Raw genomic sequence first — 27,683 nt, 5'->3', positions numbered from 1 at the left:
GATTATCACAAAATTTTATACAATCATTTTGTCTTTTCGTTCATCATCCAGGTGCCCCAGAGATTGAAATACCTCAGGAGTACCTTAGTGAGGTCAAACACAAGGCTGGCTCTAATGTGGAGCTCAAGTTTAATATCATAGCCAAACCTGCTCCCACTATTGAGTGGTTTAAGGATGGCAGAGAGCTTGAACCCACCTCCCAGCTCTCTTTCAAACACACATTTGAGTACACCAGTTTGTTCCTGAAGGAAACCACTCGTCTGAATTCTGGTACCTATGAGGTCAAGGTGAAGAACTCTCTGGGATCTGCATGTGGTGTCGTCAGGCTGCTCATTCAAGGTATTCAGATATTATTTAAATGGCAGCAGTTTTTGTCATGCATGAAATCAATTTTACAGTATATGCAGTATGAACCCTTACGTTCATGGATGTACCCTTCCCTTCTCTAGACAAACCAGGCCCTCCTGCTGGAGAGATCCAGTTTAAGAAGGTTACTGCTGACAACATAACCATCATGTGGTCCCCACCTGCCGATGAGGGTGGTGCCATGGTAACTCATTACATTGTGGAGAAGAGAGAGACCAGCAGGGTCATGTGGTCTATTGTCTCAGAGAAACTGGTCGACTGCATCGTTAATGTGCCCAGACTCATCCAGGGCAATGAGTACATCTTCAGAGTCCGTGGAATAAACAAGTACGGCATTGGAGACCCACTGGAGTCCGAGCCTGTAATTGCAAAGAATGCATTTGGTGAGGAAACAAAATAAACTCATCATCATTCACACAACCGCTGTTCAATCCAGAGTTGATTATTAGATTTGACAAACAATTTTTCATCTGACTTGGTCATTTTTATTTCATAAAGTTCCTCCTAGCGAGCCATCCAAGCCTAAAGTGACAATGATCACCAAGTCCACCATGACAGTCATCTGGGAAAGACCAGCATTAGATGGAGGCAGCGACATCGACGGCTACTACCTGGAGAAGAGGGAGAAGAGGAGTCTTCAGTGGTTCAAGGTTTGTTGGCTGACTTACATTATTATATAAATTATTTAAGCGTATAAGGAGTCAAACTGAAAACTGTTCTGTGTCAGCATCATAAAGTCCATTTCTTTGTCCAGGTGGTGAAGGGCACCATCAGAGACACCAGGCAGAAAGTCTCCAACCTGGCGGAGAACAATGAGTACCAGTACAGAGTTTGTGCTGTCAACAAAGCTGGAGCAGGAAACTACTCAGAGGCTTCTGACCTCTACAAAGCCTATGACCCCATTGGTATGCTTTTAATTTGCACTTCACCATCACCATGACAACCTTGTAGGAATTTCTTCTTAAGATTTCTCTCATTAAGGTTTTCACATAAAACTGCTGAACACCTACCACACACCCTTTTGTCTTCTCCAGATCTGCCTGGTGAGCCATCCAAGCTACGTGTGGTTGACTCCACAAAGACTTCCATCACCCTCGGCTGGGAGAAGCCTGTCTACGATGGCGGCAGTGAAGTCACACACTACACTTTGGACCAGATGAACACAGAGGAGAGAGAATGGGTGACCATCAACCCACAGGTCAAGACCTGCGAGTATGTGGTGTCACACCTCAAACCTGGACAATACTACTTCTTCAGAGTCTGTGCTGTCAACTGCAAGGGCAAAGGAGAGGACATCAAAATGTACCAGCCTGTGCAAGCCAAAGATATCTTGGGTTTGTAGTCATATAAACTCCTCTATGATGTTCCACAGGGTATGAATCTTTTATGTTTGTTTTATGATGAAGTTCATTAAGGTATTTCATTAAGGTAAAGCTATTTTCTATTGTTTTATGGCTTCAAATTATTGCCATAAAGTTGATTGTTACGCTGAGTAAATCTACTCTGATGGCTTATAATTATGTTATTATTAATACCTATTGCCTCTCTCCAATTCTCTCCAACAGAGGAGGCTGATTTGGACTTGGATGTTCCCATGACAACCCAGTACACAGCCAAGGCTGGCCGTGACGTGGAGGTGTTTATCCCCTTGAAGGGACGCCCCGCCCCAAACGTCACCTGGCGCCGAGGTGACCGCAACATGGCTGGTGACAACCGCTACACCATCACCAGCACTGAGCGAGCCACTACACTCCTCATACCCAAGATCACCCGCGATGACTGCGGCAAGTATCTGCTGGAAATTGAGAATGGCGTGGGAGAACCCAAGATCATTACTGTTTCCATGAAGGTTCTGGACAGTCCATCCACCTGTCAGAAAATGATGATCAAGAACGTCACGAGAGGAAAGCTGACCCTCAGCTGGGAGGCTCCTCTCATTGATGGTGGTTCCCCTGTCACTAATTACATTGTCGAGAAGAAGGCCTCCACCATGAAGGCTTACCAGGTGATCACCGCTGAGTGCGCCAACACAACTTACAAGGTGTCGGGTCTGGAGGAGGATGTAGCTTACTTCTTCCGTGTGTCTGCTGAAAATGAGTTTGGTGTGGGTGACACCTGTGAGACCACTGAGCCGGTCAGAGCCACTGAAACTCCAGGAGCTGTTAAACAGCTGATGATGGTGGACTCCACAAAGACCTCTGTTACCTTGCAGTGGACCAGACCTGACCACGACGGTGGCAGCCACATCACTGAATACATCATTGAGAAGAGAACCAAGGAAGACCCCACCTGGACTTTGGGTGCTACATGTAAGCGCTGCAGCTGCGAGGTCACGGGACTCAAGGAGAATGCTGTCATGGACTTCAGAGTGTTTGCCAAGAATGAGAAGGGCAACAGCGACTTCTCCCAGATTGGTCCAATCACAGTGATGGACTTCATCATTCCACCAGAGGCCATCCTCAGTGACTACCCCAACGGAGAGCTTGCTGTTCGTATTGGTCAGAACATCCACATTGAACTGCCCTTCAAGGGTAAACCAAGACCTGCAATCAGCTGGCTGAAGGATAACTTGCCGCTGAAGGAAAGCGAGAAGATTCGCTTCAGGACCACTGACAACAAGACTGCAGTCACAGTAAGAGGAGCCAAGAAGGAGCATGCTGGCCAATACACCTTGGTCCTGGACAACAGAGTCATCAAGAACTATTTTGACATCAATGTGATCACTCTGGGACCCCCCTCAGCACCTGTTGGCCCTATCCGCTTTGATGAAATTAAAGCTCAGAGTATCATCATCTCCTGGGATGAACCAAAGGAGGATGGCGGTGGCGAGATCACGTGCTACAGCGTGGAGAAACGTGAGACCTCCCAGGCCAATTGGAAGATGGTCTGCTCCAGCGTTGTCAGGACCACCTTCAAGATCCCCAACCTTGTTAAGGGAACTGAGTACCAGTTCAGGGTCCGTGCAGAGAACAAGTATGGAGTCAGTGAATCGCTCAACTCCTCAGACATTGTTGCCCAACACCAGTACAAACCTCCAGGCCCCCCAGGAAAGCCAGTGGCCTTCAATGTCACCAGTGATGGTATGACCATCAGTTGGGAGGCCCCAGGTTTTGATGGAGGATCCCCTATTTTGGGCTATCATGTTGAGAAGAAGGACAGGAATAGCCTCTTGTGGCAGAAGGTCAACTCCACAATCATCTCCAACAAAGAGTACAGAATCATTGGTCTTGTGGAGGGACTGGAGTACTCCTTCAGAGTCTATGCTGAGAACAATGCTGGACTTAGCCCTGTTAGCGAACAGAGCAAACATGCACTGGCTATCTCCCCTGTTGGTAAGTGCACTTGAGATACTAGAATATATATGTATTGCTAGTCAAGTTAGATACCAGTTTCATCAACCTCAGGATTTTACAATCAAGCACAATCAATAAATTGCTTCTTTCATGTGTCATTAGATCCACCTGGCAACCCCGTCTGTATCGATGTAACCAGAGACTCAGTCACCCTTCAGTGGGACATCCCCAAGAGGGATGGTGGCAGCAAAATTGTAGCCTACAGTGTGGAGAGGCGCCAAGGTAGAGGCAAATGGTTGCGGTGCAACTTCACTGATATCAGTGAAACCCAGTTCACTGTGACTGGTCTGTCTGCTGGAGACAGATTCGAGTTCAGAGTGATTGCCAGGAATGCTGTGGGCACAGTCAGTCCACCATCTAACTCCTCTGGATACATCATGACCAAGGATGAGAGCAGTAAGTATTTCAACTTCAAAATATATAGACAAATCATCATAAATAGTGTGTTTCACACATGCCTTTGATTGTGCCGATCTCTCATTTGTTCATTCTTTTTGCATCTGCAGTTGCTCCTGAGATTGAATGGTCTCCAGACCAGGTGGTCACCCTTAGGGCCGGAGAGAACGTTAAGCTCTGCTGCAGCATCACTGGACGTCCCGTCCCCCAGGTTGTCTGGTATAAGGATGGCAAAGAGATCGACAAGAGGACCATGATCGACATTGAGATTACCACTGGCATTGGCACCAGCAGTCTGTTTATTCGTGATGCTGACAGGAACCACCGTGGAATCTACACTGTAGAGGCCAAGAACAGCTCCGGTACCAGGAAAGCTGACGTCAACGTCAGAGTACAAGGTTGGTGAAAACTGATGATTATGTTTCAATATCTGTTAGAGACAAACATTTCCAAACCTGTTTCTGTTGACACCTGGGGTTTATGAAAGCTTTACAGCTCATGTTTATGGATACCTCTACCTTCTCATTTGCATCAGATACCCCTGGACCTGTCGAGGGGCCTATTCGTTTCACCGGCATCACAGCTGAGAAATGCACCGTGTGGTGGAACCCGCCGGAGAACGACGGTTGTGCTGCCATCACCCACTATGTGGTGGAGAAGAGGGAGACCTCCAGGATCTCCTGGGCCATGGTCACCTCCAAGTGTGAAGCCTGCTCTTACAATGCCACCAACCTCATCAAGGGCAACGAGTACCAGTTCAGAATCTCTGCTGTCAACAAGTTTGGTGTTGGCAAACCACTGGACTCTGATCCTATCATTGCACAGATGCAATACAGTAAGTAAAGTCACTCACATATTGTCTAACAAACAAACCAAACTGCAGACTAACATTTATAACTTACCATGTTTTCTACTCTCTCCCTCAGCTGTGCCCGATGCCCCTGGTACTCCAGATGCCACCCATGTGACTGGAGACAGCATCACCCTGTGCTGGACCAGGCCAAGGTCGGACGGAGGCAATGAGATCAAACACTACATCCTGGAGAGGAGAGAGAAGAAGAGCCTGCGCTGGCTGAAGGTTTCCTCCAAGAGGTCCATCACAGAGCTAAGGCACCGGGTCACCCACCTCAACGAGGGCAACGAGTACGAGTTCCGCGTCATGGCTGAAAATGGCGCCGGTGTCGGCCCAGCCAGTAGCACCTCCAGGCTCTTCAAATGCAGAGAACCAACCAGTGCTCCTAGTGCTCCCACAGTGATCAAGGTAGGATTGCAGGAACGCAGAAAGAAATCGTATCATTCATTCATTCTTCAGTGTTGTTCTCATTGCACAACAAACTGAAATCTGAACAGAATGACAGACATATACAATATATTGTCAGATATATCAGTTATTGGAAATTTATTTTGGATTGTCAGTCTTGCTGTCGAAGATCAGCACACAGTAGGGGCTGCTTTAGTACAGAACAATAAATGATAGATGATGGAGGAAAAAGAATAAAGATAAAGAATCAGTTAGAAATTATATTGTGAACTCTGCTCTTTCTTGACAGGTTATTGACTCCACTAAGTCCTCTGTCACCCTGGAATGGACCAAGCCAGTCTTTGATGGTGGCATGGAAATCATTGGCTACAATATCGACATGTGTAAGGCCAGTCTGGAGGAGTGGCACAGAGTCAACAGCCAGATTTGCATCCACACCAGGTACACTACTAAGGGCCTGGTGCCTGGAGAGCTCTACAAGTTCAGGGTCAGCGCTGTAAATGGATCAGGAGAAGGTGAAGCCTCAGAGATGCCCAACCCTGTTCAGGCTCTGGACAGACTTACGTCTCCTGAGATCGACATTGACGCCAACTTCAAGCAAACTCACATCGTAAAGAATGGTGGCATGGTCACGCTTCACGTGGACTTCCGCGGCAAACCAGCTCCACTTGCTACCTGGTCTAAGGCAGACGGTGAGCTGCCTGTCATGGCTGATGTCAACACCACAGATTCCTTCTCTACTCTCACCATTGAAGGCTGCACAAGGTATGAGGCAGGCAAATACACCCTGTCTCTGGAGAACAACAGTGGGCGCAAGTCCATTACATTTACTGTCAAAGTGCTGGATACTCCTGGACCTCCAGGTGCTATCACCTTTAAAGACGTTACCCGGGGAGCCTTGACAATGATGTGGGATGCCCCAACCAATGACGGTGGATCCAGAATCCATCATTACATCGTGGATAAGCGTGAGGCCAGCCGCCTGGCCTGGCAGGAGGTCAGCATCAAGTGCTCTCGCCAGATGATCAGGGTAACTGGTCTGGAGATTGGCCTGCCATATCTCTTCAGGGTGATTGCCGTTAACCAGTATGGCCAGGGAGAACCCCATGAGCTGACAGAGCCCATCATTGCCACAGAAGAACCTCCTCCACCAAAGAGACTGGATGTTGTCGACACCACCAACTCCACAGCCTCGCTGGTTTGGCTGAAGCCAGAGCATGATGGAGGCAGCCGCATCAGAGGCTACATTGTTGAATTCAGAGCTAAAGGCACTGACCGCTGGGTTGTTTATGGAGAGACCAAGTCCCAGAAGATGCTTGTGGAGGGTTTGATCGAGAACACAGAATATGACTTCAGAGTCAAGGCCAAGAATGATGCTGGAATCAGCGAGCCTCAGGGCACCTTCGGCTCCGTGGTCATTAAGGAACCTCGCATCGAACCAACCGCTGACCTCAGCAGCATCACCAACCAGCTCATCACCTGCAAGACCTCCAGCACCTTCACCATCGACATCCCTATCAGTGGCAGGCCTGCACCCAAGGTCACCTGGAAGCTGGAGGAGATGAAGCTGAAGGAGACTGACAGAGTGTCCATCAAGACCACAAAGGAGAGAACCACTCTGGTGGTGAAAGACAGCAAGAGAAGCGATAGCGGCAAGTACTACCTGACCCTGGAGAATGCTGCTGGCGTGAAGACGTTCACAGTGACTGTAGTTGTTGTTGGCAGACCGACTCCACCATCAGGCCCTGTGGAAATTTCTGGAGTTTCCTCAGAGTGCTGCACCCTGTCCTGGTCTGATCCAGCTGATGATGGCGGCACTGACATCACCAACTACATTGTGGAAAAACGAGAGTCTGGCTCTGCCTCCTGGCAAGTGGTGAACTCGAGTGTGAAGAGAACCACCATCAAAGTGACTCATCTTACCAAGTACATGGAGTACACCTTCAGGGTGTGTGCTGAGAACAAGTTCGGAGTTAGCAAGTCCATTGAGTCTGCTGCTGTTGTTATTGAGCATCCATTCGGTGAGTTCAAAAATAAATGCCAAAGTTTAATGCAGTAAATATGTTTAGAACCAGCTCAAATCAAGAATCCCTGTTCTCACCTCCTCTTCATTTTCACAGTTCCTCCGAGTCCTCCAACTCGTCCAGATGTTGTATCTGTGTCTGCCAACGCCATCAGCATCAAATGGGATGTACCATATGCAGATGGTGGCAGCAAAGTGACAGGCTACTGGATTGAGAAGAAGGAGAGGAACACGATCCTGTGGGTGAGGGAAAACAAACTGCCCTGCCTGGAGTGTCATTACAAGGTATCCAACCTGATCGAGGGCCTGGAGTACCAGTTCAGGGTGTACGCCATGAACATTGCTGGACTCAGCAAGGCCAGCGAGGCCTCCAGACCTGTGGTGGCACTCAATCCTGTTGGTGAGGGAAACATTCATCTTCTAACTACAAACATTTGTTACAGCTATTCACCATGACAGTGAGTCAATCTGATATGAAGCTTGTTCTTTACTGTTCATCTCACTCAGCTAAAACCTCAGAAAAAACCTTAATGAAGCCTTAAAGGGCATAAGAAGCTGTGTGATTTAATCTGTGGTCTGGTTTTATGATAAACTTCTGCCCCTCCTCGTTCAGATCCTCCTGGTAAACCCGAGTTGACGGACATCAGCCGCTCCTCCGTTTCATTGTGCTGGACTGTGCCGTTCAACGATGGCGGCAGCAAGATTGTCGGCTACGTGGTGGAGAAGAAGGTGTACAGTACTGACGAGTGGGACGACAACCGCTGGCTGAAGTGCAACTACACCACCATCACTGAGAACTACTTCACTGTGACTAACCTGGGAGAGGGAGAGACCTATGAGTACCGTGTTATCGCCAAGAATGCTGCCGGTGTCCACAGCACTCCCTCAGAATCCACCGGACCGGTCACATGCAAGGATGAATACTGTAAGTTTGACTTCAAAAGGCATTACAGTTAGGATTTTGATTTTATTTTCAGTTTGGATTCAGATCCCATGGAAGATCTTAAACTTTAAATCAATTCCCTCTTGATACTTAAAAACTCATCATTTTTTCTTTGCTGCAGCTCCTCCCAAAGCCGAGCTGGACAGCAAGCTGGTGGGTGAGACAGTCATCGTCTCTGCCGGCTCCGACCTCGTCCTGGACGGCGTTGTAGGCGGTAAACCAGAGCCTACTGTGCACTGGTCAAAGGGCGACAAGATTTTGGAGCTCGGGGAGAAATACTCACTGACTTACACCTCCACCAGAGCCATGGCTGTCATCAAGAACTGCGACAGATACGACACAGGCAGATACATCCTGACCGTCAAGAACCCCAACGGAACCAAGACTGCTGGCGTCAACGTTAAAGTTCTAGGTGAGCAGCCAAAAACACAGTTAAATATACTGTAATCACATTATTTCAAACTCTGAGGTTATAGCCCTAGACAGGTGTATCAAAGGACTGTCTGATGGGTTTTCCTTTTTTCAGACACACCTGGAGCTCCAGCTGATAAGATCGTAATCAGCAGAGTGACAGAGGAGAAGTGTACGGTGTCCTGGAAGATTCCTCTGGAGGACGGCGGGGACTCCGTCAACCATTACATCGTGGAGCGTCGCGAGACCAGCCGCCTCAACTGGGTCATCATGGAGACTGAGTGCAAGACTCTGTCCTGTGTCAGCACCAGGCTGATCAAGAACAATGAGTACATCTTCAGAGTTCGGGGAGTCAACAAGTTCGGACCCGGAGTTCCTCTGGAGTCCGATCCCGTCATCGCTAGGAACGCCTACAGTAAGCGTCAACGTTTCATCAGAGCTTTAACCTTTCTAACCAGTTGTCCTGCTTTTATATTTGAGGCTAAACTGTCTTACACTTTTGTGGAATGAATTGGACGTACTGACGACATATGGTTGAAGACTCTTGTTAAGTGTCATCCTTTTATCTTGATATGTTGAAATGTTATTACAAAAAAATGAAATTTTAAAACAATTAGATACAGCATTATCCAGCAAAGGTTTGTGAAAGGAGCTCTGACCCATCCCATCTCTCCCCCAGCAATCCCGTCCCAGCCGGGCACACCGGAAGCTACAGCAGTGGGCAAGGAGCACGTGATCATCGAGTGGCTGAAGCCCGAGAGCGACGGAGGCAGCGAGATCAAAAACTACATCGTGGATAAACGAGAGAAGAGCAGCACCAGGTGGGAACAACATCTGAAGGACTTGAGGGATGGATTTAATTTCAATTTTCTGTATCTTTCCCTCATGGCATTCTTTCATCTCTTCTCTGGAACAGGTGGACTCGAGTGAATAGAACTTACACCATCTACGACACCCGTCTGAAGATCACAGGCCTGTTGGAGGGAAGCGAGTATCAGTTCAGAGTGACTGCTGTCAACGCTGCTGGAGACAGTCAGCCAAGCGACGCCTCGCCATACATCCTCTGCAAAGACCCCACATGTAAGATATCTCACTGTCTATTCGCTGTCTCTTAGTTTCAAATCTTAACTGGACCAAAAGGTTTAAGTTATAACTTAATCTTAAATTGTTACAGATGATTATTTTCCACTTGAACGTGAACATGATATATTTGTATTTACCTTCTTCTCCTCCCAGATACACCAGCTCCTCCATCAATGCCTCGCATCAACGACACAACAAAGCACAGCATCAGCATGACCTGGACCAGGCCCATGTACGATGGCGGCTCAGACGTCACCGGCTACGTGGTGGAGATCCTGGAGGAGGGCTCCGAGCAGTGGTACCGCGCGACTACCAAGGCACTCAAGACCAACGAGTATGTGGCCGCGGGCCTGGCAGCCAATAAGAAGTACAGGTTCAGGGTCGCTGCCATCAACAACAACGGCACTGGGGAGTTCAGTGAACCGAGTGCTGAGGTTGAGCCCCTGGAGAGAATTGGTGAGTCACTGCAGATTTCTATGTTAGACATTAACACAGTTAATCCATCACTGAGGTTTTTCTTAAAATTATATATCATTATAGCAATAACCAGTACCAAACAGCAGGGGGAGCTCCTCTTGCACCACACTGATGATTCTGTCATGGCAGAAGGTGGAGAGAGCAAATATTTAGTTTAGTTAAATCTAGTTTGATTATGAAGAACAACATCATCACCAGCAGTACCACATTGTAAATGAGCCAGTTACAATATTAATCATTAAACAAATGTTTATAAAACATCTCATAGTTTTTTTCCCACAAAAAAAGTGAAGATGTTTAAGTTTTTAATGATGTAAAAACAATAACTTTTGATGTAAAATCAAAAATGTTACTTGACTATCGCAGCATAACCTGACTCCCCTCACTCACACAGAAATGCCCGACCTGGAGCTGGCCGACGACCTGAAGAAAACCGTGTGTCTGCGCTCCGGAGGAACCCTGCGTCTGTTCGTGTTCGTCACCGGACGGCCGACACCAGTGGTGGCCTGGAGGAAGAAGGGCGTGGAGCTGCAGAGCCGCGGCTACATTGAGACCACTGATAGCTACACCTCACTGATTGTGGAGAAGGTCAATCGCTACGACTCCGGAAAATATGTTGTGGAGGCAGAGAACCCATCTGGCAAGAAAACTGCCACCATCCTGGTTAAAGTCTATGGTACGTTATTCCACGTTTCCACAGATACCAATTATGTTATGATGAATTGTAGGGGAAAATGTGAGTGTATAAAAAGGTGCACATCATAAAAAAGTAAATAATTTCCCTTTTCTTTGCTCAGATTTACCAGTTTTTTTTTTAAAGATGCCTTTGAACACACACTAACAGATTCTCCTCCTCCTCTCGTCTCTTTCCTGCAGACACTCCTGGTCCTCCAGGTTCTGTGAAGGTGAAGGACTACACCAAGGAGTCCGTTGTGATTACCTGGGATGTGCCGAGCATCGATGGTGGTGCTCACGTCAGCAACTACATTGTAGAGAAACGTGAAGCCAACATGAAGTCATACAAGACCGTCACCACCGAGTGTAGGAAGACCCTGTTCAGGATCACTGGTCTGGAGGAGGGCGTGCACTACTTCTTCAGAGTCCTGCCAGAGAATATCTATGGCGTCGGTGAGCCCTGCGAGACAAGCGAGGCTGTGCTGGTGTGCGAGGTGCCGTCGGTGCCTCAGAACCTCCAGATTGTCGATGTCACCAAGTCCTCCGTCACACTGCACTGGGCGAAGCCACTGCACGACGGCGGCAGCAGGCTGACAGGCTATGTCTTGGAAGCCTGCAAGGTAGGATCAGACAGGTGGAGCACCGTGGCGACAGTCAAGTCCTCCGTGTCCCAGCACACCATCCAATCCCTGATGGAGAACGACCAGTACCTGTTCAGAGTCCGAGCCACCAACAGCAGGGGAACCAGCGAGCCCATGGACACTGTCACTCCGGTCACAATCCAGGATATCAAGGGTAAGAAAACATCTAAACACATCCACAGATTGTCACACATTTGCTTTTGCCGTTACTAATACATGAACTCATCACACTCTAGTGATGCCCAAGATCGACATGACCAGCATCCCTCAAAAGATCGTCCACGTGCACCGCGGCAAACCCATCGACCTCAACATCCCGATAAAAGCCAAACCACAACCCGTCTGCTCCTGGTTCTTCAGTGGCGTCAAGCTGAAAGACAGCCTGGACCGCATCAAGATCGACAGCAACGGAAAATACACCCACCTCGTCATCCGTGAGACCACAATCAATGACACGGGAGACTACAAGCTGGAGGTGAAGAATGCCATCGGCATAGCAACCGAGGTCATCAAGGTCATCATCCTTGGTAAGGAGATTTTCTGCACACAAATTAGTTTATACACAGAAGTGTAATTTAACAGAGTAGAGAATCAAAAACATAGTAACTTAATATTTTCAGATGATTCAGTATAGTAAGTAAAATTCAATAGATTCCAAACGTTCAGAGATTCTAACCCTCCTGTTACTGTCCAGACAAACCTGGCATCCCAGTTGGTCCGATGAAGATTGAGGAGGTCGACGGCGTGTCGGTGACAGTGAGCTGGGAACCTCCAGAGAAGGACGGCGGGGCCAATGTCAGCGGCTATGTTGTGGAGCAGCGTGACGCCCACCGGCCAGGCTGGACCACCATCTCAGAGTCAGTGACCCGACCATGCTTCAAATTCACCAGACTCTCAGAGGGAACAGAGTATGTGTTCCGCGTAGCCGCCATGAACCGCTTCGGTGTAGGTGGCTTCCTGCAGTCCGAGGTGGTGGAGTGCAAGAGCGCCAAGAGTGAGTTCTCTTCCCATCAAAAACTTGGTTTTCCCGTTCTCTGCATATTCTTCATTTGTTTTACAAGCTTGTTATTATTCCTCCTCTTCTTTTTGGTCCCAGTAGTCCTCCTTCTTTTGGTGAAAGTCACCAGAAACATGCTCACATCTACCTAGTAACACCCGAATAGCTACCATGAATGCCATAGCAACCATTTTGTAACACCTTTGCAGCCACTCTGGTGACAACCAGGTAGCAGCTACCTACTGATACCTTATTGGCCATGTAACAACTGAATAGCAACACGTTAATGGTGACAAGGGTCAAGCAACCATCTAGTCCAAGCAACTTCTCCTGAGCCAGCAACACAAAATTTCTAAAGAAAGAATTTGCCTTTACTAGACCGTAATTACCACTTATACTACTGAAATTAAAACAGAGTTTAAACTCAGTGGTGTATTATTTTTAGCCACTTATCTCTTAGTCTATTGCCAGTAAAATTAATATTTATGCATTCTACATTCTTCTTTTCATCACTGTTTTGCAAAGCTCCAGTGATTCAGAAGTCACTTTCTGTCCCACTGCCCGGTTCTTTTCTCATCTGTGATTCATCTGATTTTCCTGTGTAGCCATCCCTGGACCTCCAAGCAGACCAGAGGTGCTTGACGTCACCCACGAGGGCATGACCCTGACCTGGCAACCACCCGAGGACGATGGTGGCTCCACCATTGCCGGCTACATCATTGAACGTAAGGAGGCCCGTTCTGACAGGTGGATGAAGATCAACAAGAACCCCGTCACCATGACCAGGTACCGCTCCTCCGGCCTGATCGAGGGCCTGGAGTACGAACATCGTATCACCGCTATCAACTCAAGAGGATCCGGCAAACCCAGCGAGAGTTCCGCCATCACCGTGGCCATGGATCCCATCGGTACGTGACCAAACTGCTGTATTACTGTAATGAATTTTACTTATGAAACCATCATCACCTATTTTCAATAAATCTTACCACTGGAGTCATTGTTTGACCAAATGTCTGTGTGTTATGAAACAGAACCTCCAGGTCCTCCAGTTCAGCCCAGAGTCACTGACACCACCAGGACTTCAGTCTCTCTGGCCTGGTTGCCACCTGAAGAGGAGGGTGGTGCAGTGATTACTGGATACTTGATCGAGATGCAGAAGGTGGACCAGGTGGAATGGACACTGTGCAACACCACACCCACCAAGATGTGCGAGTACACCCTCACCCACATGCCGCAGGGCGCCGAATACAAGTTCAGGGTCATCGCCTGCAACGCTGGTGGTGCCGGAGAGCCTGCTGAGATTCCAGGAGTGGTTAAAGTCCAGGAGATGCTTGGTAGGAGAACAAAAATCCATAATTTATAAAATAAACATCATGCTTTTACTTAAAATACATTTTTCTGTCATCTGTAACTCAAATGACAAAAACTCATCTGTGTCATCTTTCAGGTTATCCTGACTATGAGCTTGATCGTAAATACGAGGAGGGCTATGTGGTGCGGCAGGGCGGAGTCGTCCATCTGTCTGTGCCCATCAAGGGTAAACCCATCCCCACATGCAAGTGGACCAAGGACGGACGTGACATCTCCCACCGCGCCATGATTGCCACCCATGATGACATCACCGAATTGGTCATCAAAGAGGCGCACAAGGATGACACTGGTACCTACGACCTGGTGCTGGAGAACAAATGCGGCAGGAAGGCGGTGTACATCAAGGTGAGCGGCCTGTCTGGTCAGATTTTGTTGAAGCGTGAACTTCAGTGAAATTAAATGTATCAAAAGTAAAATAAAAAAATACATTCAGGTGGAATTTACGTTTCTGTATATCTCCTCCTCCAGGTGAAGGTGATCGGTCGCCCAGATGTCCCAGAAGGCCCTCTGGAGTTTGACGACATTCAAGCCAGATCAGTCCGGGTCAGCTGGAGGCCACCTTCAGATGATGGCGGCTCCGACATCCTGGGATACATCGTGGAAAGGCGGGAGGTATCCAAGGCCGCCTGGTATACAGTGGATTCCCGGGTCACCGAGAACTCTCTGGTGGTGAAGGGCCTGAAGGAAAACATGGAGTACCACTTCAAGGTTTCTGCTGAGAACCAGTTTGGAGTCAGCAGATCTCTCAAGTCTGATGAGTCCGTCACACCAAAGACACCACTTTGTGAGTACTGATACTATTGCACTGTGTGGCCACAATAATTCACTGAATAGTTTAAGGGGTTGTAAGTATTGATTACGTGAACAATATGCTTCACCTCCAGGTCCACCAGAACCTCCCAGCAACCCACCAGAGATCATGGATGTGACCAAGTCTACAGTGTCTCTGTCCTGGGCTCGGCCTCGGGACGACGGAGGCTCCCGCGTCACAGGATACTATGTGGAAAGGAGGGAGGTGTCGACAGAGAAGTGGGTGCGCCACAACAAGACCCACATCACCACCACTATGTACAACATCACAGGCCTCATCCCTGATGCAGAGTACATGTTCAGAGTGGTGGCTCAGAATGACATTGGGCAGAGTGAGCCTGGTCCAACCTCAGAGTCTGTGGTTTGCAAAGATCCATTTGGTGAGTTAACATTACATGATGTCTGTGTCTGCATGAATACACTGATAAAACTAAGTACAATAAATAGACGAGAGATTCGAAATTCAAACAAGTTACAAACTTGAAGGGCGTTTTTGCTCTGAGCGTAAGTTCATCTAAGCTTCTTTGTGGGATTGTGTAGTGAAGTGTGAGTTTCAATCTCCTTGTGTCTCGTCATAGATAAACCCAGCCAACCAGGAGAGATCGACATCATCTCTGTCACCAAAGACTGCATCACCATCCACTGGCTCAGGCCTGAGCATGATGGAGGCAAGGAGATTCTGGGCTACTGGATTGAGTTCAGGCAGGCTGGGGAGAGCGCCTGGAAGAAGTGCACCAAGGAGCGCTCCAAGGATCGTCAGTTCACCATGGGTGGCTTAATGGAGGCCACAGAGTACGAGTTCAGGATCTTTGCAGAGAATGAGACAGGACTCAGCCGACCTCGTCGCACACCCATGGGCATCAAGACCAAACTGAGCGGTGAGCTGCTGCACAATTCAGATCCTATCATACAGAAGGACCTGGTCACAGTAGCAGTGTGATATTTCATTAAAACATTTATTAGTTGAATCAAATGTTGCATGACAGCAGCTAAAATAAATCATAGCCAATTACTGATGTGATCTGGGTCTTTACAAAGTTAAACAATAAATCATACCCAATTTTGTTTTATAATTAAACATATTTGCATTTCATTATACAGCATAAAGTATGAAGTAGCAGCTTTAGGAATGAAAGAACATCATACACATTCTACAGTTAAAAGCAAAAAGCCTAATAACTTCAGATATTGATGAAACTTTGCTGATGTCTCTGCAGTTGGTGAAGCTCCAGCTTTGAAGGAAGAGATCCAAGACGTAACCACCAAGCTTGGTGAGTCTGGCACTCTGACCTGTGGCATTATTGGCAGACCACTGCCTGAGATCAAGTGGTACCGCTACGGCAAGGAACTGATCCAGAGCCGCAAGTACAAGATGAGCTCAGATGGCCGTAACCACTCCCTCAGCATTCTGACAGAAGAGCAGGAAGACGAGGGCCTGTACACCTGCAGGGCCATCAACGAGGCCGGAGAGATTGAAACCAGTGGCAAGCTGCGTCTGCAAGCAGCTCCTCAGTTCCATCCCGGCTTCCCGCTCAAGGAGAAGTACTTCGCCGGGGCTGGCACAAGCCTCCGCCTGCATGTCGTCTACATCGGGCGTCCCATCCCCCAGATCATGTGGTTCTATGGCAAGAAGCCTCTGAATTCATCAGAGAATGTGATCATTGAAAACACAGAGAGCTACACCCACCTGGTGGTGAGGAACGTCCAGAGAAAGACAAACGCTGGCCGCTACAAGGTGCAGCTCAGCAACGTGTTTGGAACCGTTGACACTTCGCTACGTGTTGAAATCCAAGGTAAAATCAGACTACAGGAACAGAAAGTTCAAACTCTACAGATTTCAGATGATTATGTCTATATCTTAGTAAATATTAGGCAAATACTAGTAGCTACACATGAATTTGTTTTCTAGTATCAGCCAACAAATAACTTTTATTAGGTCTTCATAAAAGAAGAGCTTTTACTCAGCCCTTCCTTTGGTTTTTCCAGATAAACCATGCATCCCTGAGGGCCCTATGGTTGTCGAAGGCCTGCTGAAGAGCTCAGTTGTCATCAGCTGGAAGGCTCCCAAGGATGATGGAGGCTCCATGATCACAAACTACATCGTGGAGAAACGTGAGGCCAAAGAAGGTGAACAATGGCACCTGGTGTCCTCCTCCATCTCTGGCACCACCTGCCGTGTCCCCAACCTGATTGAGAGCGCTGGCTACTACTTCAGAGTGTCTGCCCAGAACCAGTACGGAGTCAGTGAGCCTTTGGAGATCCCATCAGTGGTCATCATCAAGAGTCCATTCGGTAAGTCCATCCATATTTGGTTTACCTGTTTTGGCTTTTGTAGCTGCACTGTAGAGAGACACGACTGACTGATAGGATATGTAGAGCACCACAGTAACATTCTGTTTGTTTCTTAGAAAAACCTGGCATCCCACAGCAGCCCTTCATCATGAGCTCCACCAAGGACTCCTGTGTCGTCTGCTGGAAGCCTCCAAGCAGCGACGGCGGCGCCAAAATCTCCAACTACTACTTGGAGAAACGTGAGAAGAAGCAGAACAAGTGGATGTCAGTAACCACAAAGAAGATCATGGAAACCAATTACGAGGTCACAGGCTTGATCGAGGGCTTCGAGTACGAGTTCCGGGTCAAGTGTGAGAACGTGGGTGGCGAGAGCGACTGGAGTGAGATCTCTGCGCCTATCATCCCCAAGTCTGAACAGTCTCCTCGTGCTCCCGCATACAGGGAGGAAATCAGGGACATGACTGTCAAATACCAAGCCAATGCCACCTTTGTCACTAAGGTATGTCATTTAAAATACACAGTGTTTGACATTAGAAATCAGTTTCATCTGATTATGGGTAGAAAGGCTTGGCCAAACACAAGACTTTACTTTTTCAATTCCTGTTTTTCAATGCTTAAACATTAAACACAGGTCTGTGTTTTGAGATGTTTTTCAGTACATTATCTAACGTGCTTATTTTTCCAATGATAAGGTGGTTGGATATCCAAAGCCTGTGGTGAAATGGTACCGCAGTGGAAAGGAAATCCTGGCCGATGGAACCAAGATCAAAGCCCAGGAGTTCAAGGGCGGCTACTACCAGCTGGTCATCACTTCTGCTGATGAGAACGACGCCACAGTTTACCAAGTCAGGGCAACCAACTCCTCAGGATCTATCTCTACGACAGCCAACCTGGACGTGGAAGGTAATGGAATAATTTTGGATATGCAAAATAATTACTATTCATAATTCCTAGAATCCTTTTGTTATTTGATAAATAACAAACTAATGTAATGTTTTTTGTCATTTTAATTCTAGTTCCTGCTAAGATCCACCTGCCCAAAGAGCTCCAGGGAATGGGAGCAGTCCATGCTGCCCGTGGTGATCACATCACCATCAAGATCCCCATCTCTGGCAAGCCCGAGCCAGCAGTCACTTGGCAGAAGGGTCAGGAGATCCTCTCCAACTCTCCTTATTACCAGGTCATCACCACCAGGTCTTTCACCTCCCTGGTCTTCCACAAGGGAGTGCAGAGGAAGGATACTGGCTACTATAGTATTACTGCAAAGAACAGGTTTGGAACGGACAAGCAAACCATAGAGGTGAACGTGGCTGACATACCTGAAGCTCCAAAGGGACTCGTGGTCAGTGACATTGCACGGGACTCCATCACCCTGACCTGGGAGCCCCCTGCCCATGATGGTGGAAGCAACATCATTGGCTACATCGTGGAGAAGTGTCCCACCACTGCTGACAGGTGGATCCGAGCTGGACAGACCACTGACTGCAGCATCACCATCATCAACATATTCGGAAAGACCAAGTACCAGTTCCGTGTCATTGCCGAGAACCAGTTTGGCCTGAGCGCTCCTTCTCAGCCGACTGAGCCCATCACTACAAAGGAAGACAAGTCTGTGATTAGGAACTACGACGAGGAAGTGGACGAAACCAGAGAGATCACCAAGGAGGAGGCTCTGTTCTACAAGGTGAAGGAGCTGTCCTCCAAGTACATCATCTCTGAGGAGCTTGCTCGCTGCCAGTTCGGAGCGGTCCACCGTTGCGTGGAGATTGCCACAAAGAAAACCTTCATGGCCAAGTTCATCAAGGTCAAAGGAACTGACCGTGAGTTGGTTCTTAGGGAGATTGAGGCCCTCAACGTGGCAAGGCACAAGAACATTATCTACCTGCATGAGTACTTTGAAAGCATGGAGGAGATAATCCTGATCTTTGAATTCATTTCTGGAGTTGACATCTTTGAGCGCCTTGGCACCAGCAACTTTGAGCTGACAGAGCAGGAGATTGTCCGCTACCTGAGACAGGTCTGCTCTTCCCTCAAGTTCTTGCATAGCCACAACTTCGGCCACTTTGATATCCGCCCAGACAACATTGTCTACACCACAAGGAGAAGCACCACCATAAAGATTATTGAGATGGGCCAGGCTAGACTGTTGGCGCCTGGAGAGAACATCAGAATGTTGTTCTCGGCTCCGGAGTACTACGCCCCTGAGGTCCATCGCCATGACCTCGTCACGACAGCCACTGATATGTGGTCTGTTGGTGTTCTGGCCTATGTTCTGCTCAGTGGCCTTAATCCGTTTGCAGCAGAGTCCACTACAAAGATGATTGAGAACATTTCCAACTGTGAGTACATCTTTGAAAGTGAAGCATTTAGGGACATCAGCCTGGAAGCTATGGACTTTGTGGACAGACTTCTAGTCAAGGACAGGAAGCTCCGTATGACAGCCCATGAAGCTCTGGAGCACCCATGGCTCAAGATGAAGATTGAGCATGTCAGCAAAAGGACAATTAGGACCCTGAGACACAGAAGGTACTACCAGACTCTGGTGAAGAGGATCGATACCATTGTATCAGCAGCTCGCATTGCGTATGGCGGCGCCTTCAAGAACCAGAGAGGATTGGCTGTGGGTAAAGTGAAGATTGGAACTGAGTACCATGGCCTCCGCGCTGGTCCAGTCATGCATGGCTCAGCCGAGGAAGGCGGCCATGTCAGATTCACCTGTAGTATCGCCAGCTACGACAAGAGCACACAGGTGTCATGGTACTTCGGGAACCGTCAGCTACACCCGAGCCCCAAGTATGAGATTACTTACAGTAATGGTTTTGCCAGCATCTATGTAAAGGACATTGAAGAGAGTGATGATGGTGTGTACAGATGCAAGGTGGTGAGTGATGATGGAGAGGACAGTGCTTATGGAGAGCTCTTTGTTGAGACAGTGAGGAGCATCAGAGAGCACTACATCAGCCGCTCCATCAAGAAACTGAGGAGGAGAGTTGACAAGACTATGGTCCTGCGGAGACCACCAGAGTTCACTTTGCCGCTCTACAACCGCTCCGCCTACATCGGCGAAGACGTCCGCTTCGGTGTCACTATCACTGTGCACCCAGAGCCTCAGGTAACGTGGCTCAAGAATGGAGAGAGAATAAAGCCAGGTGATGATGACAGCAAGTACACATTCACCAGCGACAAGGGTCTGTACCAGCTGATGATCCACAACCTGGACATGAGCGATGACGCCGAATACACCGTCATGGCCCATAATAAGTTTGGAGAAGACAGCTGCAAGGCTCGTCTCACTGTAGCACCTCATCCTGTGCTGGAGGAAACTATGAGGCCCATGTTCAAACGTCTGCTGGCCAATGTTGATTGCACCGAGGGCCACAGTGTCCGCTTTGAACTCCGAGTCTCAGGAATCCCAAATCCTACTCTGAAGTGGGAGAAGGACGGTCAACCACTACAGTTTGGTCCCAAGGTGGTTGTCATACAGGAGGACGTTGACTACCACGTTCTGCACATCAGAGAGACTCTGCTTGAGGACTCAGGTGTGTACAAGGTTACTGCAACCAACTCCACTGGCTCTGCAAGCTGCCAGGCCACACTGAAGGTCGACCGCCTCACCTACACCAGGAGAGAGTACAAGAGCGAGGAGGAGAAATACAGACATGTTCAGAAACAAATTGAAAAGACGAATAAGATGGCTCAGCAAATTGTCGCCACCGAGGAGCACTTACCTTTCAACCCCACAGCCCAGGAGGCCCTCAAATTTGCTGCCGAGATGTACAAGCCTGCAGTGAGCACCAAAAACGTCGAGGGTGAGTTCGACATCACAGTGGAAAAGTCAGAGACCAAGAAGCTGGAGGAGGAGAGGAGGATCTTCATGCCATATGAGATCCCTGAGCCTGTAGTCCATGATCCCAGAGTTCTGGATGAAGACAAAGCCATCAGGCAGTTTGTGCCTCTGTCGGACATGAAGTGGTACAGAAAGCTGAGAGACCAGTATGAGATTCCAGAGAGGATGGAGAGGATTGTGCAGAAGAGGCAGAGACGTATTCGCCTGTCCAGGTGGGAACAGTTCTATGTCATGCCCCTCCCCCGAATCACCGACCAGTACAGGCCAAGATGGCGTATTCCAAAACTCAGTCTGGATGATCTGGAGACTGTCAGACCTGCACGCCGTTCACCCTCTCCCGAATCAGAGGTGTCCTTCAGATCCAGAAGGAGATCTCTGGGAGACCTTAGTGATGAGGAGCTGCTGATGCCCGTGGACGACTACCTTTCCATGAGGAGAACAGAAGAGGAGAAAATGATGCTGGAGGATGAACTTGAGCTCGGCTTCTCCGCCTCTCCCGCTGGCAGCCCTGTCCGCATTGAACGGCGCACCTTGGAACATGAAGAGAGGAGGCAGGAGGTTAGACACGAGGCCGTCGAGGTTTCTGAGACAAAGAAGAAACGGACTGTTTCTCAGTTCATGAGGAGGAGAAGGTCATTATCCCCTACATACATCGAACTGATGCGTCCAGTCTCGGAGCTGATCAGACCGCCACGTGTCAGGGCTCCTGTGGAGGTAGAGGGAGAGATCGTGGAGAGGAGGTCCCCCACCCCAGAGAGGACCCGTCCCCGCTCTCCCAGCCCCATCAGATCAGTTGAGAGGTCATCCCGTTCCTCCTCCAGGTTTGAGCGGTCTGCCCGCTTTGACATCATGTCCCGCTACGAAGCCAGAAAGGCCGCTCTGAAGTCTGAGAGGAAATACCAGGTGGTTAGCCAGACACCTTTCAGCCTGGATCACGCCCCCCGTGTGACCGTCAGGATGCGCTCTCATCGCATACCAATTGGTCAAGACACCAAATTCACCCTGAACATCCAAACCAAGCCAGAGGCCGAGGTCAAGTGGTACCACAATGGAACCGCCATCTCTGAAAGCAGCGAGAAATACATTTTCTCCAACATGAGTGGCGTTCTGTCCATCACTATTCTGGAGTGCCAGGAAGAGGACAGTGGCACATACCGCTGTGTGTGCTCCAACTCGAAGGGAGAGGCATCAGACTATGCCACCCTGGATGTGTCAGGTGGCGGCTACACCACCTTCTCGTCTCGCCGCAGGGATGAAGAAGCCCCTAAAGGCCATGTCCCTGAAGTAACTCGAATTGACCACTATCACACTGCCCACTTCAAAGCTGGCTACGCCTCGCAGACACACTTTGAGGTGGAGGAGAGCAAGTCTAAGCTAACCGAGACACATGAGGTTGTGACACGTGAAAGATATGCTGCTTCCTCCGAGCGCTACTCCTCTGCTGAGAGGTACGACTCATCTGTGAAATATGCCTCCACTGAATACCTATCATCTGGTTCCTCCTACTCATCGGACAAATTTTCTCTAACTGGAAAACACGCCATATCTGAAACTAAACTCAAATCATCCACTGCTGTTGTAGCTGAGGAAGTGTCTGTCCACAAGGTGAAGCCTTCTCTTCCAGCCAGAATCCTCACCAAGCCTCAGTCTGTGACCGTCGCAGAGGGAGAGACAGCCAGATTCTCCTGTGACATTGATGGGGAACCTGCACCCACTGTGACATGGATGCATGAGAGCAGAACTGTTGTCTCATCTCACCGTGTCCACGTCACCACAAGTCAGTACAAGTCCAGCCTGGAGATCTCCTCTGTGACGTCCTCCGATGAGGGCAGTTACACGGTGGTTGTAGAGAACTCCGCAGGCCGACAGGAGGCTCACTTCACTATAACCATCCGCAGAGCAGTTCACAAAGAAGAGGTGAAGGCTGTCAAATCCCCGGAGCCATCTGTAAAGTCACCGGAGCCTTCGGTCAAATCACCTACTCCCTCCATAACTTCCCCTGTCCCCAGTGTGAAGTCACCTGAACCCAGCATCAAGTCCCCCGAGCCTTCAATTAAATCACCAGCTCCAAGTGTTAAGTCCCCTGAGCCAAGTGTAACATCTCCTGCTCCAAGTGTGAAGTCACCCACACCAAGTGTGAAGTCACCTACACCAGGTGTGAAGTCACCTACACCAAGTGTGAAGTCACCTACACCAGGTGTGAAGTCACCTACACCAGGTGTGAAGTCTCCTGAACCAGAGGGAATCAAATCCCCTAGGAGCATCAGGTCTCCTGAGCCTCCCTCTCCAGCACCCGGCTTAAAATCACCAGCTCCAGGTGTCAAATCCCCTGAACCTGAAGGAGTAAAGTGTCCACGGGGTATTAAGTCTCCAGAACCTAGACTCAAGTCACCACCACCAACTAAGTCTCCAGAGAGAGTGAGGTCACCTGAACCTGAGGGAGTAAAATCTCCTCGGGGTCTCAAATCTCCAGAACCTGTAGGACTCAGAACACCAAAAGGTGTGAAGTCCCCAGAACCTGTTGGAATCAAAACACCGAAAGGCATCAGGTCCCCAGAACCTTCAGGCATCAAATCACCCAGGGCCTTGAAGTCCCCTGAGCCCGAGGGAATCAAATCACCTCCAAGGATGAAGTCTCCTCCACCGATTATGTCCCCCAAGAGGGTTGTGTCTCCACCCACGGTCAAATCCCCAACCCCGAAACCTCCCAAGGTCCTGAGCCAACTAACAGCTGAGGCCCATGAGGGCTCCGTGAGGATGTCCTGCGTCTGCGAGAGCAGTGTCAGGGAGGTGGTGTGGTTTGTCAATGGGAGGAGACTTTCGCAGAGCAGCCACTTTGAGATGCACTACTCCGAGGGCTCCTGCAGCCTTCTCATCCATGATTTGGCGGACAGTGATAAGGGAGAGTATATCTGCGAGATGACATCAGAGGGAGGAGTATCCAAATCCTCCTTCTCCTTCACCGGACAGGTGTTCCAGTCCATACGCATGAAGATCACATCCTACCGTGAGCAGCAGTTGGCACTTAAAGGTGAGAACCCGCCTCAAGTATTCAAGAATATTTAATCCAATTTGATAAATTTAAATTTGTCATTATGGAGATTTACATATTCACTGTTTCCATCTCTACCCTCAACAGGATCGATGATGATGAGTCACAAGGAGTCATCATCATCCATGAGCTCAGCTATGATGATGAAGAAGGAAATCCACACAATGGAGGAGTCATCCTCCTTTTCTTCCTCCAGCCAGCAAGCAATGATGTCATCCATGATGGAGTCCAGCTCCTTCAGCGGCATGGCAGCTGAGATGAAGTTTGAGACCATGTCCATGTCCAGCATGTCTTCAATGGCATCTGAGTCATATGCAATGAGCTCCAGCAGCCTCAGTGAGATGGCCTCCCACATGGAGGGATCCTCATTTAGAGCCATTGGTAAGACACTTATCTAAAATCTATTGAACAACATGTCCTTATAAAGAGAGCATTGTTCTGACTTCCTTACTTCCACTCCGGTATTCATAGGCAACAGAATGGCCTTTATTTTGAAATGAAAAGCTACAAATGATCGACTTCATAGAGTCACAAAATCAGTTCGTTTTTTGGTACTTGACTTTTAAAATCAGATTATTCTTCTACATTCTCCACTTTGTGTAGTAAAATGTTGTTGCCACCAACATTAATTGAAAACAAAAAAACCTACTGGACACTGATGTACATGCACTGTGGTTTTCAGGTTCTGCTCCCAGGATCGAGGCTCTGCCGGAGGACATCAGCATTGAGCCGGGCAAAGTCCTGACAGTCGCTTGTGCCTTCTCTGGTGACGCCAAACACATTGAGTGGTCCCGCAGCGGTAAAACCATCGAGGTGACTGCCGGCGGACGCTTCCACATAGAGACCACAGAGGACCTGACCACCCTCATCATCACCGGAGTTAAGGAGGAAGACGCTGGAATCTACACCCTCAAACTGTCCAACGAGCTCGGATCGGACACAGCGATTGTTCACATTAGCATTCGATCAGTGTAAAAAAAAAAAAATCTAATCCTCCCCTCTTCCCTTCTTTCATGCCTTTTTATTTATTAATTAAGCAAATTAATCTACTTGATAAAGATCTGGATTTCTCTTCTTGTAAATATGAACTATTTTTGTACCAATCTTGACATTAATTTATGCCAAACTAGACTAAAGTCTAAAGTTGTTATAAAATGTGCCATATTGGACAATTATGACTTAGGATTTTTGAACCACTTTTCTGTGACATGTACATAATGTATATAGCCGAATTTAACGGTTATGGGAAATGTATGCATTGTTATTTATGACAATAATATTAACTGAAACAAAATGAAACTAAATGTAGTTTAACAGGAGAAAGTTTCACCAGGAACGAATACCCTGTTAAACTGAGAAACTAAACTCTGTGCCTCAACGAAAAGTTGAAGTCTTAAGATTGCCTCAACAGGTGGAGAGGCTCCCTGTTGATGTTAACTCAATCAGAGACAAAACTATGAATGCACTGCTGGAGAGTGAGAGCAGTGCTGTTACAATCTAACGAGAGCGAGATCCTGAGTGCTGTTTGCATTTACCCTCATGTAAGCAGGACGACTGGACCTCGCGCTCTGACTGATTATGTCATACCGCCATTTTGATGACATGCTCACAGTGCGAGCGGCCTGCACTCCCTGAGCACAAATGTTTCTTTTTTGTTTTGAGCTCTGCTTCTGGCAAACGACCACTCACTCGGGCCCCTCAGTCGTACCATCAACCTGGCCAATCACATTAAACGAGAGTCCGTCCTGTGCTTGTTTGCAGAGGCAGAGCTGTCTCTTGGAGGTCTGCAGTGTGTTTGTGTGTTAGTTTGTAGAAATTCACCTGTCAGTCAAGCTGGGCGCCATCAAGCAGATGTACCGCAGCCAAAACCAACTGCTGCTGCTGCTGCAGTCACTGAGGACAAAATGAAGCGTGGTCTTGGGTGTTGCCCTGCACTTTGGTTTGATTGAAGTTGGAGTTGTAGAGTAGATTATTTTTGCAGCCTCCTTGGGTTTTTCTCCAATTATTGATTTAATAAAGCATGATTATCAGCACTACAGTATGTCTCTGCTGTGGTTATTGGTGTCCGTTTCTTATTAATCGTTCTGTTGAAAATGGAAAATGAAAAATGATGATTAACGATAGTTAGCGTACATTTTTATACGTTACTATACAATGACTTTTTGACGATTTTATGCCTTATTATACTATGCTGTTTTTTTAATATTTTTATGCCTTACTATACTATGACTTTTTGTGCCTTACTTTACTATGACTTTTTATGCCTTACTATACTATGACTTTTTTTAATGACTTTTTATGCCTCACTTTACTATGACTTTTTATGCCTTACTATACTGACTTTTTCATGACTTTTTATGCCTTACTATACTATGACTTTTTTATGCCTTACTATACTATGACTTTTTTATGCCTTACTATATTATGACTTTTTTATGCCTTACTATACTATGACGTTTTATGACTTTTTATACCTTACTGTACTGTTATTTTTGTGACTTTTTATGCCTTCTATACTATGACTTTTTATGCCTTACTATACTGTTGTTTTTTTTACTTTTTACGCCTTACTATACTATTACTTTTTTATGACTTTTTATGCCCTATTATACTATGTCGTTTTTTTTTACTTTTTATACTTTAATATACTATGTTGTTTTTTATGACTTTTTATGCCTTACTATACTATGACTTTTTTATGACTTTTTATACCTTACTATACCATGACTTTTTTATGACTTTTTATGCCTTACTATACTATGTCGTTTTTTTGACTTTTTATACTTTACTATACTATGTTGTTTTTATGACTTTTTATGCCTCACTATACTATGACTTTTTTAGAACTTTTAATGCCTTACTATACTATGACTTTTTAATGACTTTTTATGCCTTACTATACTGTCGTTTTTTTGACTTTTTTTTCCTTACTATACTATGACTTTTTTATGACTTTTTATGCCTTACTATACTGTCGTTTTTTTTAATTTTTACACCTTACTACACTATGACTTTTTTTTTTACTTTTTACGCCTTACTATGCCATGACGCTTTTTTATGACTTTTTATGCCTTAGTATACTATGACTTTTTATGCCTTACTATACTATGACATTTTTATGACTTTTTATGCCTTACTATACTATGACATTTTTATGCCTTACTATACTATGACTTTTTTATGACTTTTTATGCCTTACTATACTATGACTTTTTAATGACTTTTTATGCCTTAGTATGACTTTTTATGCCTTACTATACTGTAACTTTTTATGCCTTACTATGCTATGACTTTTTTTTACTTTTTATGCCTTGCTATACTATGACTTTTTTATGACTTTTTATGCCTTACTATACTATGACTTTTTATGCCTTACTATACTGTTGTTTTTATGACTTTTTATGCCTTACTATGCTATGACTTTTTTTTTACTTTTTATGCCTTACTATAGTATGACTTTTTTATGACTTTATATGCCTCACTATACTGACTTTTTTATGACTTTTTATGCCTTAATATACTATGACTTTTTATGCCTTACTATACTATGACTTTTTATGCCTTACTATACTATGACTTTTTTATGACTTTTTATGCCTCACTATACTATGACTTTTTTATGAGTGATTATGCCTTACTATACTATGACTTTTTATGCCTTACTATACTATGACTTTTTATGCCT

The 27,683-nt window shown here is 47.1% G+C and overlaps 1 protein-coding gene across 1 annotated transcript in view; it reads left to right on the top strand.

The window, feature by feature from the left end:
• LOC111230426 (titin-like) overlaps positions 1-26,034 on the top strand; it is a 203,286-nt gene extending 177,252 nt beyond the window's left edge. Inside the window, 36 exon segments of the mRNA XM_022757167.1 lie at positions 52-339; positions 450-749; positions 865-1,016; positions 1,121-1,271; positions 1,401-1,700; positions 1,932-3,698; positions 3,822-4,115; positions 4,226-4,513; positions 4,651-4,950; positions 5,042-5,376; positions 5,666-7,397; positions 7,497-7,799; positions 8,013-8,324; positions 8,464-8,754; positions 8,869-9,168; positions 9,433-9,574; positions 9,670-9,833; positions 9,990-10,292; positions 10,708-10,989; positions 11,190-11,783; positions 11,866-12,156; positions 12,324-12,623; positions 13,232-13,534; positions 13,658-13,960; positions 14,074-14,342; positions 14,466-14,781; positions 14,882-15,187; positions 15,386-15,685; positions 16,025-16,600; positions 16,794-17,099; positions 17,216-17,598; positions 17,792-18,002; positions 18,116-23,369; positions 23,496-23,960; positions 24,102-24,379; positions 24,681-26,034. Of these exon segments, the coding sequence (XP_022612888.1) occupies positions 52-339; positions 450-749; positions 865-1,016; positions 1,121-1,271; positions 1,401-1,700; positions 1,932-3,698; positions 3,822-4,115; positions 4,226-4,513; positions 4,651-4,950; positions 5,042-5,376; positions 5,666-7,397; positions 7,497-7,799; positions 8,013-8,324; positions 8,464-8,754; positions 8,869-9,168; positions 9,433-9,574; positions 9,670-9,833; positions 9,990-10,292; positions 10,708-10,989; positions 11,190-11,783; positions 11,866-12,156; positions 12,324-12,623; positions 13,232-13,534; positions 13,658-13,960; positions 14,074-14,342; positions 14,466-14,781; positions 14,882-15,187; positions 15,386-15,685; positions 16,025-16,600; positions 16,794-17,099; positions 17,216-17,598; positions 17,792-18,002; positions 18,116-23,369; positions 23,496-23,960; positions 24,102-24,379; positions 24,681-24,973 (18,752 nt within the window). The 3' untranslated portion in view covers positions 24,974-26,034.
• The last annotated feature ends 1,649 nt before the right edge of the window (positions 26,035-27,683 follow it).

The sequence above is a fragment of the Seriola dumerili genome, unplaced genomic scaffold (assembly GCF_002260705.1).
Source record: "Seriola dumerili isolate Sdu_G_001 unplaced genomic scaffold, Sdu_1.0 BDQW01000266.1, whole genome shotgun sequence".
Classification (NCBI taxonomy): domain Eukaryota; kingdom Metazoa; phylum Chordata; class Actinopteri; order Carangiformes; family Carangidae; genus Seriola; species Seriola dumerili.
The sequence above is the reverse complement of the archived record's forward strand: the minus strand, read 5'-3'. Positions and strand labels throughout refer to the sequence as shown.